Below are 18,857 nucleotides of genomic sequence, written 5' to 3'. Positions count from 1 at the left end.
AAGCTGCTTGCATAAAGTGTTTTCGGCCCCAAATGAGGTAAAATACTTGAAATCTCAAGTACCAGCATAAAATTCTAGGCACCTGGTCAGCCAGGATTCTCCCAGTTCTAGCACAAGATATCCAATACAGCCACATCTGACTTTGAAAGAGGAAACACCTTGAAAAATTAGGGATTGTTAAAAGCAAAGGAAACCAGTCCTGAGTGCTCACTAGAAGGACAGATCGTGAAGCTGAGGCTCCAAGACTTTGGCCACCTCATGAGAAGAGAAGACTCCCTGGAAAAGACCCTGATGTTGGGAAAGATGGAGGGCAGAAGGAGAAAGGGACGACAGAGGACGAGATGGTGGGACAGTGTTCTCGAAGCTACAAACATGAGTTTGACCAAACTGCAGGAGGCAGTGGAAGACAGGAGAGCCTGGCGTGCTCTGGTCCATGGGGCCACGAAGAGTCGGACACGACTAAACGACAACAACAAAAGCAAAGTTGAATAGGGAAGTGAAGAGGGTCAAAGCTCTCTAGAAGGCGTGGAGGTTGATCTGAGCCACAGTAACAGAAGCTCAGCTACAATGCAGAATGTAGATCAAGAAAGGTACCACCAGGGCCAAGAAAATGCCAGTGTGGCTAACAAGCAGCATCAAAGACTGAAGCCTTGTCCAAGTGAACACAAACTCTGGCAAAAGAAATGCAAGCAGACAATAAGGGATGCTTGAAGAAGAATAACGACTGAGGAGCACATCACTAAACACATTAAGACCACCAATAAACAGTTATTCAAAAACATTAGAAAGATGTAGGAAACCAGCTAGGGAGGCGGTGGGTCCTTCGGACGACAAGCAAGTCAAAGGAGGAAAGGGAGATTACAGAGTCCATTCTGTATACTTGTCTTTGCAGTGGAAGATATGGAGCAGGTCCCTGTGCCTAAACTAACTTTCGCAGGAAAGAAATCTGAGGAACTGAGGTGAAGAGGGGTCACAGGAGATGAGGTTGTGGGACTTAATGACAAATTAAAAGCTGAGAAATCACCAGGTCCAGATGTCAGCCGCCCAAGAATTCTTAAAAGAACTGAAACGTGAAGCTACCAACCTGCTACAAAAAAAAATATGCAACTTATCTCAAAGTTCAGCCTTGACACCTGACAACAGGAAAGTGGCTGCTGTAAGACAATTTTTAAAAAGGGATCTAGGGGACCCTGGATATTGCAAACTGGATAGGTTAAGAACTGTGAAAAGCTGGTGGTAAACATGTTCTTTGAGAGTGTCCACAAGTACACGGATTTTCAAAAAAGCTACCGCTAAAAGCCCTCACCCCAAACTCCTCATTAAACTCAGCAGTTATGGGATAAGAGCAGAGGGACCATTTGGATCAGTAACCGGTTACAGAAGAGGAAACAGAGTAGGAATAAACTGATTGCTCTCCTCATAGAAGGATGTAGAAACTGGGGTCCCCCAAGGGGTAGCAGAGACATCACCTTGCCAACAAAGGTCCGTATAGTTAAAGCTCTGGTTTTCCCAGTAGTGATGTATGGAAGTGAGAGCTGGACCATCAAGAAGGCTGATCGCCGAAGTATGGATGCTTTTGAATTCTGGTGCTGGAGGAGACTCTTGAGAGTCCCATGGACTGCAAGAAGATCAAACCTCTCCATTCCGAAGGAAATCAGCCCCGAGTGCTCACTAGAAGGACAGATCCTGAAGCTGAGGCCCCAAGACTTTGGCCACCTCATGAGAGGAGAAGACTCCCTGGAAAAGACCCTGAAGTTGGGAAAGATGGAGGGCACAAGGAGAAGGGGAAGACAGAGGATGAGATGGTTGGATAGTGTTCTCGAAGCTGCTAGCATGAGCTTGACCAAACTGCGGGAGGCAGTGGAAGACAGGAGGGCCTGGCGTGCTCTGGTCCAGGGGGTCACGAAGAGTCGGACACGACTAAACGACTAAACAACAACAAGGATTGGTATTGGGACCTGTGTTTTTTCAGTTGCTCAAAAATAGTCAAGAGTTAGTGGTGAGCCGTGAGGCAGCCAAGTCTGCTGATGACACCATTTTTTGTGGAATTGCAAGGATCTACAAATGATGCAGCAGGGCCCTTCTTTTCGTTCTTAGGCATGAGACCTTGGGGGGTAGTTCGATGGAAATGTCAATCCTGTATTCAAAAGCTGCGAAAAAGGCAAATTCCACATTACGGGTCATTAGGAAAGAGACCGAAAAATAAAACTGCCAATATTGTAACAATGATATACAAATTTATGGTAACCGTACTTGGAATACCATGTACAGAAAAGTGCAGTATGTATGTTGTAGAGCTGGACACGGTTCAGAAAAGGACACACAAAATGATCAAGGAGTTTGAGAAACTCCTCTGACAAAATGTTATATTTGGGTTTTTTTAGTTTAGAAAAAAAGGTGAGAATTGGGGGTGGGGAGTGATGACAGAAATGTGTACAATTATGTATGGTGAGAAAGGGGGTAGAAAAATGGTTTCCTCCCTCTCATAAGACTAGAACCCGTGGACATCCAATGAATCAGATTGTTGGAAATCTCAAAACAGCAAAGTGCATAGTCAGAGCCAGTGTGGTGTAGTGGTTAAGAGCGGTAGTCTCGTAGTTTCATGTCTGCTCTTCCACATGCAGCTGCTGGGTGACCTTGGGCTAGTCACACTTTTTTGAAGTCCCTCAGTCTCTCACAGAGTTTGTTGTGGGGAGGAAGGGAAAGGAGAATGTTAGCCGCTTTGAGACTCCTTCCGGTAGTGATAAAGCGAGATATCAAATCCAAACTCTTAAAACTTTGGAATTCACTCCAACAAAGTGATGGCCATGAACTTGGGGAGGTTTTAGAAGAGAATTAGACAAAAGGCTATCAATGGCCACTAACCACGAGGGCTACATTTTACCTCCAGTATCAGAGGCTGCAGTGGGACGCAGGTGGCGCTGTGGGTTAAAGCCTCAGCGCCTAGGACTTGCCGATCGAAAGGTCGGCGGTTCGAATCCCTGCGGCGGGGTGCGCTCCCGCTGCTCGGTCCCAGCACCTGCCAACCTAGCAGTTCGAAAGCACCCCTGGGTGCAAGTAGATAAATAGGGACCGCTTACCAGCGGGAAGGTAAACGGGGTTTCCGTGTGCGCCTCTGGCTCGCCAGAGCAGCGATGTCACGCTGGCCACGTGACCCGGAAGTGTCTCCGGACAGCGCTGGCCCCTGGCCTCTTGAGTGAGATGGGCGCATAATCCCAGAGTCTGTCAAGACTGGCCCGTACGGGCAGGGGTACCTTTACCTTATCAGAGGCTGCATGCCTCTTGAACTACCAGTTGCTGAGAATCACAAGTTCTGTTGCACTCAAATCCTGCTCCCCGCGGGCATCTGGTAGGCTATAGGACACTGACTCAGCTGGGCTCTTATGTTCTTACATCAACTATTACTAGGGGTAGTTAAAAGTTAACAGGATGTAGTCAATTACCAGTGGCAAGGCAATACCGCCGTGTGTCTTACCACCTACGATTGATATTCTGTCAAGATGCAAACTCTGTTAAAAAAGAAAAAAAGGCCAGCCGATTAACCTTACTCTTATGCTTCAGGTAGAGTTACAACCCTGTTATTTTACTCTAGCCAGAAACAGCAACGCTAGAGATGTTCTACAAAGGACCACCAGTAGTGACTGGCGGGCAAAAGCTCACCTTTCAAATTCTAAGAAATAAGGTCTTCCATGAAAACCTTTGGGAGGCCCAGGAGCACACAAAAGAATTGATTTGTGGCTTGTGCATTTGAAAAGAAAGATGGAGTTACAGTAGCCAAGGAGCTGCAGAAATCTCCGAAGAGGAAGCTGCTGAAGTCGAAAGAAGGAAGAATAGGGGCAAATTGTATACTTCAGCTTGGAAGTTAGTTAGCATACCCTCCCTCTATGGATGCAATTCTATAAAACGGGGTGTGGTGAAGAATATGCCACTCTCAGGAGGAACGTGCAGTCTTTAAAATCCTGTTCAGAAGCCCAGCACCTTTCCACAGAACACTTGGCTCGAGTAGAGCGTTCCCACTTTCTCCTCATTCAAGCTTTCTCGCAAGTCCACTGGGGCACATACAGCTTCCAGCAGCAGCAGCCCCCACTTAAGCAGTTGCAAAGGAGGTGCATGGAAACAAGCACTGCTGGAAGGAAGGATCTAGACAGCAAGGATTCCTCAATGAGAGACACCAGAGATGTAATGCTGCACAGATGCTTGTTGTACACTTGCTCCCCAAGCCATTTGAGCCAGTTACTTAAGAGTAGACGTTTGCAGAAGCTGACATCACCTGAGTCCCTAGGAAACACAGACTGCCTTTTACCAGAAGACACTATTTGGTCTGCAAAGCCCAGTATACTTGTCTGCTCTTACTGGCCCCAGGGCCTAAATGAATTTTCTGTCACCTGCGGCCTGATTCTTTTAAACGGGGACATCAGGGATTGAGCTAGGAACTCCTGCATGCAAAAACAGGTCCACTACCAATGGAGCTACGGTTTAAGAACCCCACGTCTCCTGCAGCCCCAGTTTCCCAGGCTGAGAGTCTTTTGAGGACACGTAACTTGATGTGTGTTTCCTGGTGGCAAAAATATTATGCGATAAGGTAGGGTTATGAGTTTAAAAATAAATTACTTGATAAGGAATCTATGGAGAAGCCACAGCAAAGAGCACGCAAACAGGCTAAAAATAACCCACTCCATTACGGGAGAAGAGAATTAGCCCCTCAAATATTTCTATGTCTCTCATTATTCTTATTACTGTTACTTATTAAATTTGTATACCGCCCTTCATCCGAAGATCACAGGGCGGTGCACAACATGAAAATACAAAATGAGAACACAAAAGACATAATAAAACAAAAACATACCAGCAACACCCCTTCCACAAACACATTTAAAAGGCCACAGAATGCTAACCAGCCAAAGGCCTGGTTATAGTGAAAGGTTTTTGCCTGGTGTCTAAAGATAAGTAACGAAGGCGCCAGGCAAACCTTCACGATTCATGGCCATCTACTGGTTGTGACTCCATGCTGAAGTGGGAAGTCTAAAATTAGCAATAGACAATACACTGAGCCCCCACCTCACAACCATGTGATTAGGTTACAAAATTCCCCGAGGCCTTTCTAAACAAGCCATCGCTTCCCACTACAGAATAGGGACCAGAGACGAAACATCACTCCTCCACACAGGCCCAGTAGAGCTTGGCAGAATTCATAATCTCTCATACCCTAGATATCTTGGGCTTCCTCCTTATCTATGTTTGACCCTTCATGTTGGGCAAAGCAGCATTCTTGACAACTAGGTTCAGGGACGATGAAAGCCTCAACTTCTAGAGAGACTGCCATGCCTGTTACCACGCTGAAGGGAGAAAAAGCCCTTTTCCAATATGAAAAAAAGGTGTGGATCAGGAACTGACGAGCCCACTGGAGCCTGGGAACAGCTTGTTGGTCCTAATCTAGAGACACTGAAAGTTACTTGGGAAACTCAAGTCTTGCTACAATGAAGAACTGCTTTTAGCCCACTAAAAGTAATTCCACTGAACATGACTGGATGCTCAAAAGCAGTAAACTACAAAGAGCAGGCCTTGAATCTGGAAGGCAGGCTGAGATCTCAGCTGGGCCCAGCCTTGTGCAAGCCGGATGGACGATTAATTTCCCATCGGAACTAATCAGGGAAATGCATATATAAAGTAACTCATCATTTTATTATAGCAAGACAGGGTGACAGTAATCCTACTGATGGGAGCGACTCATCACTCCACTTGCCTTGTAACACATTTGAAAGCACAAACAAATGAAGTTGTCTCCTATTGCGCCAAACCACTGGCCCTGTATGGTCCATTATGAGACGCAGCAAAGACCAGGCCGAGGGCCTTTCCTTCGCTGCCCTACCTGAGGCCCTTTTAGCTGGAGATGTCAGGCATGGAACGTGGAATTTAATACTCCCACCACTGAACAGTGGTACTTTCCAAGGTGAGTTTATTTCCTCCCTATTTTAACAGCACCTGCTTCATAAAGATACAGAGTCATTCCCTATAAGGCAGGAAGTTACTTTAAGGAGGGGTGGAACTGGAGTACCTTCCTTATAAATACATTTACTTGCAGCACCTGGGCGGAAGCAGCACTTTGGGAGGGAAGAGCCGCAAGTCAGAAGGAACATGTGTCAGTGCCAATCAAGCAGCAAACAGATACAGTTACAAGATCTCCCCTCCTTATTTCCTTACACAATAAAGAAGCACTAAACTCGACTGCACTGTGATATAAATATATTTCTGCCTGCTGGATGGCTGCTGACTAATACGCTCATGGCATTTCAAGGTACTCTGTTTTGGAGGGAGTACCTTACCAGGAAAGGCAGCCTTTAGAATGTAGGGAAGGGACTCCAAAGATGTGCCTGATAGAGGAAACTAAAATAAAAATAGCAGGTAAGTGCAACGCGAGGCTCAAGTGAAACAAGAGACCCCTCCTTCCCTCCAGCTCAGCCTGTCCATGAGATCAGGCCTTTGGAAGGGAGCAGAGGCCTCTGTTAAACTGATCCCCGGCATTGCAAAGCCATGACATGAGCGCTGCACTGGACTCAACCCTTCTAACCCATAGACGCTGACCCCACTCGCAAAGCAACCCCAGGCTACACTCCCACCCAGCCCCATGATCTGCAACACACGCCCAAACCATGGCCCTGCCTCTTAAGCCTGGAGGCCCAGAGATTTCCCCCCCCCCCGCCCCACAACGGGCCCTCTGACCCCTTCAACCCCAGGCTTGGGGGTGGGGAGTCTCCTTTGCAGAACCCCGAGCAGCCCTGGCTTCCCCCTTTGCAGGGGCTTCACTTTCCAGAACCCCCAACCCCACCTTCCTCTTAAGCCCCCCCCCCCAAAGATGCCCTCCTCCTCCCCCACGCTCGCTTTTGTAAAAGCCACCCGACAGGAGTCTCTCCCCCCCCCATATTTCAACCCCGCCCCACAACCGGCCCTCTGACCCCTTCAACCCCACGCCCGGGGGGGGGGAGTCTCCTTTGCAGAACCCCGAGTGGCCCTTGTAGGGGCTTCACTTTCCAGAGCCCCCAACCCCACTTTCCTTTTAAGCCCCCCCCCAAAGATGCCCTCCTCCCCCATGCTCGCTTTTGCAAAAGCCACCCGACAGAAGAGGAGTCCCCCCCCCCAAATATTTCAACCCAGGGGGCTACAAAACGTACAGGATTTGGGGGGGGGGTTGGAGTTGAGACAGACACCCCCCTGCCTCTGGGCTCCCCGCCCCTCACCCTGGGGGGAAGGCCCGGGCGCCCAGCGTGGCCACCGCCCCCCCCCGCCTCGAAGCCCCTCTCGCCCTCCCCGGGATCTCCATGGCAACCCCTGGGGCCCCGCCCCCCCACCCCCGGTCTCCACGGCAACGCCTGTCCCCGCACCCCGGCCTCCTCACCTTGTAGAAGGCCCCGTTGGAGCCGCGCACCTCCACGGGCAGGCCTTCCATGGGCCCCGCGGGGGACGAGGGGGAGGGAGGGGCGGCCGCCGCCAAGGAGGGGGAAGGAGACGGGGAAGCGCCGCCCCGGACACCGCCGCCCCCCCGCGGTTGTGGTGCCGCCGCCGCCGCCGCCGGTGGGGGGATGGGGGCGGGGCGGGGCCCGGCCTCCTCCGGCTCCGCCACCGTGACCGGCCCCCAGCCGCGGCCTGGCGCGGCCCGGACTCCGCTCTCGGCCTTCCGCCGCTCCTCCGGCCTCCTCCTCCTCCGGCTTCCCCGGCGCCGCCGAGAGCGAGAGAGGGAGAGAGAAGGAAGGAGCGAGAGCGCGCGCGCGCGCCTCTGAGGGAGGGAGGGAGGGAGAGCGAGCGAGACCTCCCCTCACAGAGAGAGAGAGCGAGCGAGGAGAAGGAGCGCGCGCGCTGCGCTCCGCCCCCTCCCTTTCGCCGTGCGTGCCTCTGCGTACGCTGCGCAGGAGGAGGAGGAGCCCTAGGACCACGCCCACCGCGCGCCGGAGGCTCCAATCCCCGAGCGCCTCCGCTGCCTTTGGCCAATCGCCGGCGAGCGCTCGCGCCGGAGGGCGGGGAACAGGAGGGAGGAGCCTGCTTGTGACTCTATCTATCTCTCTCTCTCTCTCTGCGCCGCCGCCGCCACTCAAACAACTTCTCTTGTTTCTCCTCACGCCCGCCTCCCCTCCCCCTCTCTCCCAAGCAACCAATCGAAAAGGGAAGGGCGGGGTTTGCCGAGACGCCAATCACAGCGCCGAGGCGCAGGCGCGGCAGGCTTTCGGAGCGTTGGCCAACCCCGGGGCAGAACTCGAGCGGGTCCCGCCTCTGCTGGCCAATCATATCCCCCCTCCGGAATAAGCACCGCCCCGCTTTTTAACAGTATTCTCGAACTCGCGGGCGTCGTCGTCCCTCAGCGTCGCTCAGCGTCCTGCGCTGTGGGGGCCCCGCCCCTCTCCCTCGGAAGTGCCTATCACCCGCCCACAAATCAGGCTCTCCCTTTCCTTGATTGGATTTCTCTTCATGTCAAATCGACAGGGCGGTAATATGAGGGGAGAGGAGCCCTTCCCCGCAACTCGGCCTTTGGCCACGCCTACATCCTTCAGTAGACCAATAAAATTAGACACCCGCCTCCTTGGTCTAAGCTTCTCGAATGTCAGTCACGAGAGGCAGGTGCTGTTATCCCGCCCCTTTCCTGAGAGCTGCGGGTTCGCGGCCCTCGCGGCGCTAATTTGAGTTTGGGGAAAATAATGATTATTACTATAAATAATACCTATTATTATTATTATTATTATTATTATTATTATTATTATTATTATTATTATTATTATTATTATATAATTAGTATTATTATTAATAGTAATAATCATTATTTCCCTCAAACTCAAATTAATTATTATTATTATTACTGTATTATTATTATTATTATTTAATAATAATTAGTATTATTATTGATAGTAATAATCATTATTTCCCTCAAACTCAAATTAATTATCATTATTATTACTGTATTATTATTATTATTATTATTATTATTATTATTACTATCATCGAAGAAATAAACTTAGTATATTTTACCTCAGCCTTAAACGCAATAAAGACTCTTAGGGTACTCCAGTATGTATTCACCCACTCAGAAATCAATATTAAATTATTGGGACTCCTTAATAGTCAAAATATTAGCAAGCCTGTTGAAAGGTCTCTAATAAAACGAAGAAAAATCCAAACAGCACTGTTGTCGACTGTGGGATAAGGCCACACCAAGAGGGCCAAATGAAAATGATGTGAAGCCAAAGATGTTAAATTATTTTTGTATGCCACAACTGCTGCTTGAATTTTATTAGCTAAGAATTGGAAAACACAAGAACTACCAATAGTGGAAGATTGGCAGGTGAAGATGATGGACGTGGCTGCAAGAGTCCCTGACCAGAAGGAGGAGGACTAGCAGGAAGAATGGATGAAATTTTTTTTTTTCCAAATAATTTTTATTCAATTTTCCATCCATAACAAAACAAAATAAATCAATAAAAGAACATACAACACGTATAATTTCAGACTCTTAGTTTCATGTTCCTTACTCTCCCGACTTCCTCATACCTCCCCTTTCTGCATTCTCATGTCAAATTAATTAATTAACAAATCCCTCCCTTATTTTCAAATTAATTGTAAAAACATTCAATTTCTTCCACTTAACCATTATCGCTATTAACCCCTATCTTTTCTCATTCCGCATCAATCTAGCATTCACTAATTTTTGAATACTTCTTTAAATAGTCTTTAAATTTTTTCCAATCTTCTTCCGCCGTTGCTCTTCCCTGGTCTCGGATTCTGCTCGTCATCTCTGCCAAGCCCATATAGTCCATCACCTTCATCTGCCATTCTTCCAGGGTGGGTAGATCTTGTGTCTTCCAATACTTTGCAATAAGTATTCTTGCTGCTGTTGTAGCATACATAAAGAAAGTTCTATCCTTCTTTAACACCATTTGGCCGACCATGCCCAGGAGAAAGGCCTCTGGTTTCTTCATGAAGGTATATTTAAATACCTTTTTCATTTCATTACAGATCATCTCCCAGAAAGTCTTAAGCCTTGGGCACGCCCACCAAAGGTGAAAGAATGTTCTTTCCTTTTCTTTACACTTCCAACATTTATTCTCGGGCGAGCGATAGATTTTCGCAAGCTTGACTGGGGTCATGTACCACCTGTAAATCATTTTCATCATATTTTCTCTCAAGGCACTACATGCCGTAAATTTAATCCCGGTGGTCCATAACTTTTCCCAGTCAGCAAACATTATGTCATGACCAATATCCTGCGCCCATTTAATCATTGCAGATTTAACCGTTTCATCTTGTGTATTCCATTTCAACAGCAAGTTGTACATTTTTGATAAGTTCTTAGTACTGGGTTCTAACAATTCAGTTTCTAATTTTGATTTTTCCACTTGGAAGCCGACTTTCCTGTCTAGTTTAAAGACTTCCATTATCTGATAGTAATGCAACCAATCTCTCACTTTCCCTTTTAACTTCTCAAAACTTTGCAATTTCAATCTGTCTCCTTCTTGCTCCAAAATTTCCCAATATCTCGGCCAATCGGCCTCCATATTTAGTTTTTTAACAGCTTTTGCCTCCATTGGCGACAGCCACCTTGGAGTCTTACTTTCCAACAGATCTTTATATCTAATCCAGACATTATATAGTGCTTTCCTGACAATATGATTTTTAAAACCCTTGTGAGCTTTTACCTTGTCATACCATAGGTATGCATGCCATCCAAAAAAGTTGTCATAACCTCCTAAGTCCAAAATATCCGTATTCTCTAGAAGTAGCCATTCTTTCAACCAGCTAAATTTAAAGACTATTTAATTAAATATGTTAAGTTAAATTAATTGGAGACGCTTGCAAATAACAGATAGGCTTAGGATTTAATTAGGTAACGTGGTGAATTAATATGTTTAATACTGAACTGGAAAGGGGGGGGGAGGAAAGTTGTAAGTGCTTAAGTTAATTCTATAAGAATATTGGTTTTGGGAAACCGTTAACATGATATACACTGAAATTCAACCAGGGGGAAACAAGGAAGTCCCTTAATGTTACTAAATTTGGCTTAAATACGGTTGAGATTTATGTTTGTTTGTGTATTTGTTTGTTTCAAAAACATTTTGGAAAATCAATGGAAAAAGATTGGGGGGGGGGGGGAAATGATGGGAAGCCAAAACACAAATGGCCGTTTTGAAAGGCAACTTTGCCAAAAGACCACTTATTTCATAACACACATGGTGGGAGCTGATGTATAAGAGGCAAAAATGGCAACTGTGGGACTCTTAAAACCAAATAGCCACAATGTCTCCTGTAATATTTGGAATTTACTTCACACAAAATGGCAGCCGTGGACATTTATGTGTCCCCCCAAATGGATCTCCATTATGGTTTTGATCTATGGGCTATTATTAAAACGAGGCTGCATTTTAAATTGTATTTTTAACCTGTATTTTAAACTGGTTTCCTCCCCTATTATGTTTTTATTGTAATTTTACTGGTGTTAGCCGCCCTGAGCCGAGCTCTGGCCGGGGAGGGCGGGGTATAAATAAAAATTTATTTATATTATTATTATTATTTATGTGTGATTCCACAGCAGGGAGTGAGCCAGACCTCTGTCAGACATTCCTGAAGGACGTCTTCAGACAGGGCATTTGTCCACAACCATTGCCTTTCACAATATGGCGACCACCTGCTGGCGATCCCATCACCGGCAAGACGTTGCCTCACACCAAAAAGATGTGATTTACCCGTCGTCATGGAAATCCTGAGAAGCTTTTGGTCAAAGTCTCTACAGAGTCAACCTGGTGAGGGGCAAAAAGTAAGGCTGAGGTGACCAGCCCTGACAGGTGAAATATACTTTTAGTTGAGTGTGGATTTCATGCTCTTTATTCAGCTCATAGTAGTGAGGAATGAAAGTTTCCCCAAAATATCTGCTTTATATACATTATTTACACAATGGGCTGCACGTGATTGGCTAATTCTGGGATTCTCCTGTAGGCCAATCAGGTTGCGGATTCACTTCCACCTGGAGCTGGATTGGGTGGCTCCTGCAGACCAATCATACGGCTGCATTGTTCTAGGACCAATCAGACTGCTGCATTCTGGACCCTATTGTTCTAGGACCAATCAGACTGCTGCCTTTTGGATCCTATTCAACTCAGAACATAACAACAGGGAACGAAAGACTAGAAAATCAATCCAGTTGGGCCAACTGCCATGGCTCCTCTCCCAAGATCCCCAGGAACTGTCGCTTTGTGCTCTCCCGCAGAAGAGATCCCTTATCAAACGAGAGTTTCCTGCTTTGAAACGAAGTTTAGATAATGTTGTGTTTGGTGCGCTCTAGGTTTCATTCATTCATCCATCCATCCATCCATCCATCCAGTCCCTGTAAAGAAATAATAATAATAATAATAATCAGAGTCTGCTCTCAACTGCATTGTTAATTAAGCATAAGCACTTTCGCCAGGGTTCTCCCAAATTCAGGAAACTTTTTCAGCAAGGGGCAACTCTGAATATATTTCAGACCTAGTGGGGGGCCAGACTATATTTTGAAGAAGAAAAAATGAACGTATTCCTATGTCCCACAAATAACCCAGAGATGCATTTGAAATAAAAGCACACATTCTACGCATGTAAAAACATGCTGATTCCCGGACCATCCGTGGGCCAGATTTGGAAGGCAATTGGGTCGGATCCGGTCCCCAGGCCTTTGGTTGCCTACCCATGTTCTAGAAGAAGAAGAGAAGGAGAGAGAGAGAAAGGAAGGAAGGAAGGAAGGAAGGAAGGAAGGAAGGAAGGAAGGGAGAGAGAGAGACTGACTTCAGGTCAAAACTTCTGACCCAGATGCTCTGGTGATTAGCTGCAGCATATAAGTTGGCACTTTGCATGTCCTCAGAGGTGCTCTCTCTTTCAGCATGCAGGCCATTGAAAACAGGCATGGGAACCATCTCTGGACACATACAAAAAACAAAAATCTCACTGGCCTCCTTCCCAAAACCTAGAGCTCCATCTAGTGCCCATCGCTTCACACTGTGAGCTCTCTCTGGCTACTCTGGTGAATAAAGTTCCAGTGATGTCCAAACTTTTTTCAAAGAAGGCCAGATTTGATGAAGTGAAGGGCTGTGGGGGCTGACCATAGGGCCAGCCAAAGTTGTTGACATTTAAAAAAAAAAAAGAATTGAAGATGTTGAGCTTTTTTTAGGATTTTACTCCAGGAAGTAAAGCCAGATTAGGTCCCCAGAAGATCTGAGAGCAACCTGGGCCAGATTCAGTTAAGGGAAGTTTTTAATGTTTGATGTTTTATCGTGTTTTTAATATTCTGTTGGGAGCTGGGGAAACCCAATCAGACAGATGAGTGGGGTATAAATAATGTTTTTTAAATTATTATTATTATTATTATACCGTAAGAAGAGCTGGATCAGGCCACTGGTACATATGATCCAGGATCCTGTTCTCACAGTGACCAACCAGAAGACCATCATGGTAAATGAAATATATTCAGAGTTGCGTAGTGATTTCATGCTTTTTACTGAAGCTCGTAAGACAGTGAATGAATTGCCCCTCTCCCACCCTGCCAAACCTCTGGCTTTATAGACATTATTTACGCAATGGGTCCCATCTGATTGGCTGATTCTGCTTCCATCCTGGAGCCTGATTGGGCTGCTCCTGCAAGCCAATCAGTTGTTGCATTCTAGGATCCTACCTGCCTGTTGTTCTAAGATCCAAGCTTGGTAGAAAAGGTAAAGTTAAAGAACCCCTAACAGTTAAGTCCAGTCATGAACGACTCTGGAGTTGTGGCGCTCATCTTGCTTTACTGGCCGAGGGAGCTGGCATACAGCTTCCGGGTCATGTGGCCAGCAGGACTAAGCCACTTCTGGCGAACCAGAGCAGCGCATGGAAACGCCGTTTACCTTCCTGCCGGAGTGGTACCTCTTTATCTACTTGCACTTTGACATGCTTTCGAACTGCTAGGTTGGCAGGAGCAGGGACCGAGCAACGGGAGCTCACCCCGTCGCGGGGATTCGAACTGCTGACCTTCTGATCAGCAAGCCCTAGGCTCCGTGGTTTAGACCACAGTGCCACCCGCGTCCCTGCAAGCTTAATACATAACAATAAACCTGCAAGCAGGACCTAAGCAGGACCCCCAAGCCAAGAAGATAAGTCACTATACAACCTTTAGAAGACATCTGAAGGTGGCCCTGTATAGGGAAGTTTTTAATGTTTAATGTTTTATATGTTGGAGGCCACCTAGAGTGGCTGGGACAACTCAGTCAAATGGGTGGGATATAAATAATAACATTATTGTTGTTGTTGTTGTCAAATGGGTGGGATATAAATAATAACATTGTTGTTGTTGTTGTTGTTGTTGTTACTGCTTTTATTGTTATTATTGAATAAAGGTAAAGGGACCCCCTGACCATTAGGTCCAGTCGTGGCCGACTCTGGGGTTGCGGCGCTCATTTTGCTTTACTGGCCGAGGGAGCCGGTGTACAGCTTTCGGGTCATGTGGCCAGCATGACTAAGCCGCTTCTGGCGAACCAGAGCAGCGCACGGAAACGCCGTTTACCTTCCCGCTGGAGCTATACCTATTGATCTACTTGCACTTTGATGTGCTTTTGAACTGCTAGGTTGGCAGGAGCAGGGACCGAGCAACGGGAGCTCACCCCATCGCAGGGATTTGAACCGCCGACCTTCCGATCGGCAAGTCCTAGGCTCTGTGGTTTAACCCACAGCGCCACCCGCGTCCCATATTATTGAAAAGGATGTCCCTATGTTGGATGGCATGCTGTGAGTGTTGGCAGTATTTTGCTGGTTGGACCAAAAGACAGTTTCTTCCTGTGTTCCTTTTCCAAACGGTTGCTTCACGTGTGGCATGGATGACGTTGCTGTCGCTGAAAACAGGGAGGCAATAAGACAAGTGAAGATGCGCTTTGTATCAGGTGTGTTTTGGTGACTAGAGCAAGCAAACTTGGGGGGCAGGATGGAGTGGGCAGCGAGGAGGTGTCTAATAGAGCTTTCCACTAGGGATAGGGGCCGATATCCCACTCTCCTGGGTTCTCCAGAAGAAAAGCTGATTTGAGAAGGATGATTGCGCCACCTTACTTGCAAATTTTAACCAGACTGCAGGAGGCAGTGGAAGACAGGAGTGCCTGGCCTGCTCTGGTCCATGGTGTCATGTAGAGTGGACACGATTAAACGACTGAACAACAACAACAACATGCAAATTGTTTTGCAAAGTACAAAGCAGTAGATCTCTGCCCCGAGGGACTTGCAATCACAGGGGAGTGGGTATCTAGGAAGCCCACATTTCTGTCCCAGCCACTGAGAGGAGGATAGGTAAAGGTAAAGGGACCCCTGACCATTAGGTCCAGTCGTGACCGACTCTGGGGTTGCGGCGCTCATCTCGCTTTACTGGCCGAGGGAGCCGGCGTACAGCTTCCGGGTCACGTGGCCAGCATGACTCTTGAGAGTCCCATGGACTGCAAGAAGATCCAACCTCTCCATTCTGAAGGAAATCAGCCCTGAGTGCTCACTGGAAAGACAGATCCTGAAGCTGAGGCTCCAATACTTTGGCCTCCTCATGAGCAGAGAAGACTCCCTGGAAAAGACCCTGATGTTGGGAAAGATGGAGGGCACAAGGAGAAGGGGACGATGGTGGATGAGATGTTGGGACAGTGTTCTCGAAGCTACCAGCGTGAGTTTGACCAAACTGCGGGAGGCAGTGGAAGACAGGCGTGCCTGGCGTGCTCTGGTCCAGGGGGTCACAAAGAGGCGGACACCACTAAACGACTCAACAACAACAAAGGTAAAGGACCCCTGACAGTTAAGTCCAGTCGCGAACGACTCTGCTCATCTCGCTTTACTGGCCGAGGGAGCCGGCGTACAGCTTCCAGGTCATGTGGCCAGCATGACTAAGCCGCTTCTGGCAAACCAGAGCAGCGCACGGAAACGCCGTTTACCTTCCTGCCAGAGCAGTACCTATTTATCTACTTGCACTTTGACGTGCTTTCGAACTGCTAGGTGGGCAGGAGCAGGGACCGAGCAACAGGAGCTCACCCCGTGGCGGGGATTCGAACCGCTGACCTTCTGATGGGCAAGTCCTAGGCTCTGTGGTTTAACCCACAGTGCCACCCGCGTATAACCTGTAGCTTATTCTCAACAATTGGCACAGGATGTGTTACTACGGGGTGTTAATGCCTGCACTCCATATATGCCCCCATCTTGGAGAAGATATTTTCCCTAGTGGAAAAAGGATGTTGCCCCTCTATCCCATTTCTCATGCCCTTTAGGAGTTTGAGGAATTTCAGGACCCAAAATCTCAGGGATGCTGGGAATGGCCGTTGTCACTTTTCCCAGATTGGAAGAAGTAGTTAAAAGACATAGTGGGGATTTTGCTCATAGTATTTATAGGCCTTGCTTTGTTGTTGCCCTCAGTGCAGCTGCAACTTGCTGAAATGCGGAGAATCAATGCCTTTCCCAAAAAACCTACGAGCAAGTGCCACTTATGACGTCCTCCAGTCAAGAACCTCTTCAATTCGCCCTACACTGTCCCTGGTGTTGCAGTGAGGGAGGAAATCGGAAGCTGGGATTTCTGGGCTCAGAGCTGAGGGGAAGTGGGGCGTTCTGCAACAGACGAGGGAAGACACCTGGCTTGAGAGCAGTACATGTGAAAAGGATCTAGGAGTCTTGGTTGACCACAAACTTGACCTGAGCCAACAGTGTGACGCGGCAGCTAAAAAAGCCAATGCAATTCTGGGCTGCATCAATAGGAGTATAGCATCTAGATCAAGGGAAGTAATAGTGCCACTGTATTCTGCTCTGGTCAGACCTCACCTGGAGTACTGTGTCCAGTTCTGGGCACCACAGTTCAAGAAGGACACTGACAAACTGGAACGTGTCCAGAGGAGGGCAACCCAAATGGTCAAAGGCCTGGAAACGATGCCTTATGAGGAACGGCTAAGGGAGCTGGGCATGTTTAGCCTGGAGAAGAGGAGGTTCAGGGGTGATATGATAGCCATGTTCAAATATATAAAAGGATGTCACAGAGAGGAGGGAGAAAGGTTGTTTTCTGCTGCTCCAGAGAAGCGGACACGGAGCAATGGATCCAAACTACAAGAAAGAAGATTCCACCTAAACATTAGGAAGAACTTCCTGACAGTAAGAGCTGTTGGACAGTGGAATTTGCTGCCAAGGAGTGTGGTGGAGTCTCCTTCTTTGGAGGTCTTTAAGCAGAGGCTTGACAGCCATATGTCAGGAGTGCTCTGATGGCGTTTCCTGCTTGGCAGGGGGTTGGACTCGATGGCCCTTGGGGTCTCTTCCAACTCTAGGATTCTATGATTCTAAGAAAGGGTCAGAACTGCAGGGATTTCTGGGAGGAGAATGGCATGCAGAAGGGGTTATGGGAGCCAGGAGTTCTGCCTGTCTTCAGCCTTTTACAGGATGCAGTCTTTACTTCACGATCACGGGGCTCTCCATCTGAGCCAGACACACCCCAAAGCCCGGTGCCCTATTCTACCACCTCTCTCCAAGGCCGGGTCTCCGAGGCAGGTTGGCAGAGAGTCACACCAGCTGGCATGTGAGCCCAGGAACCTCCCCTTGACCTTTTCTTTGGCTGATCGCTTGCGCCTTTTTTTTTTGTCCCTTCTTACTGTAAAAACTCTTTACGGCTTTCCCCTAAACGCTGCCCGTAAATCAGGTGGTATTTTAGGGAGCCCGGCAGAGTGCCAGGGCAGGGCAAGAATGAGCAAGAATGTGGCATATTCCATGTCACCCCCCTCCTTGCCCCCGGGATTTCTGGTTTTTAAGCAACCGTTCTTTTCTTTTCCACCCTCTTCTTTTTTTTGAAGTCCTTTGCACTTGATTCATTGCTGCTCGTCAGAAGATCCGTCACAAACTGTGAGCTTGCCATAGAGATCGGGTTGGTCATTGTGGAAACAGGATGCTGAGCTAGTTCATAAGCCTGTGGTGTGATCTAGCAGGTCTCTTCATAGGTTCACGTGTCAGAACGTAAGAAGAACCCTGGTGGATCAGGCCCACGGCCCCTCTAGTCCAGCATCCTATTCTCACAGTGGCCAACCGGATTCCCATTATGGGAAAACCTGCAAGCAGGATTCAAATGCAAGAGCTACACTCTCCCATCTTGCAGTTTCCAGCAGCTGCTGTCCAGAAGCATGGCTGCCTCCAACTGCGGAGACAGGCTGTAGCTATTGATAGCCCTGTCTGCCATGAATTTGTCTAACCCCATGTAATAATAGATAAAGGTAAAGGCAGTAGTGATGTATGGAAGTGAGAGCTGGACCCTAAAGAAGGCTGATCGCCGAAGAATGGATGCTTTTGAATGATGGTGCTGGAGGAGACTCTTGAGAGTCCCATGGACTGCAAGAAGATCCAACCTCTCCATTCTGAAGGGAATCAGCCCTGAGTGCTCACTGGAAGGACAGATCCTGAAGCTGAGGCTCCAAGACTTTGCCCACCTCAGGAGAAGAGAAGACTCCCTGGAAAAGACCCTGATGTTGGGAAAGATGGAGGGCACAAGGAGAAGGGGACGACGGAGGACGAGATGGTGGGACAGTGTTCTTGAAGCTACCAGCATGAGTTTGACCAAACTGCGGGAGGCAGTGGAAGACAGGAGTGCCTGGTGTGCTCTGGTCCAGGGGGTCACGAAGAGGTGGACATGACTAAACGACAACAACAAAAGCAAAGTTGAAGAGGGAAGTGAAGAGGGTCAAAGCTCTCTAGAAGGCGTGGAGGTTGATCTGAGCCACAGTAACAGAAGCTCAGCTACAATGCAGAATGTAGATCAAGAAAGGTACCTAGTCAGACACGACTAAACGACTAAACAACAACAAAGGTAAAGGACCCCTGACAGTTAAGTCCAGTCGCGA

The 18,857-nt window shown here is 47.8% G+C and overlaps 2 protein-coding genes across 3 annotated transcripts in view; one reads left to right on the top strand and one right to left on the bottom strand.

Annotated features, from left to right (window-relative positions):
* Positions 1-7,731, bottom strand: part of FXR2 (FMR1 autosomal homolog 2) — a 32,386-nt gene extending 24,655 nt beyond the window's left edge. Inside the window, exon 1 of one of the 2 annotated variants that reach the window (XM_083706717.1) lies at positions 7,394-7,731. In XM_083706717.1, coding sequence (XP_083562843.1) covers positions 7,394-7,444 — 51 coding nt within the window. In that variant the 5' untranslated portion in view covers positions 7,445-7,731. The remainder of the gene's footprint in view (positions 1-7,393) is intronic. The other variant, XM_083706718.1, reaches the window with a different exon arrangement.
* Positions 1-15,353, top strand: part of SENP3 (SUMO specific peptidase 3) — a 150,996-nt gene extending 135,643 nt beyond the window's left edge. The window contains exon 10 of the mRNA XM_083706727.1: positions 15,310-15,353. Coding sequence (XP_083562853.1) covers positions 15,310-15,338 — 29 coding nt within the window. The 3' untranslated portion in view covers positions 15,339-15,353. The remainder of the gene's footprint in view (positions 1-15,309) is intronic.
* Positions 15,354-18,857: the final 3,504 nt, after the last annotated feature.

This window comes from Podarcis gaigeae (genome assembly GCF_964106915.1).
Source record: "Podarcis gaigeae genome assembly, chromosome: 13".
Lineage (NCBI taxonomy): Eukaryota > Metazoa > Chordata > Lepidosauria > Squamata > Lacertidae > Podarcis > Podarcis gaigeae.
This window is presented reverse-complemented; position numbering and strand designations above follow the sequence as displayed.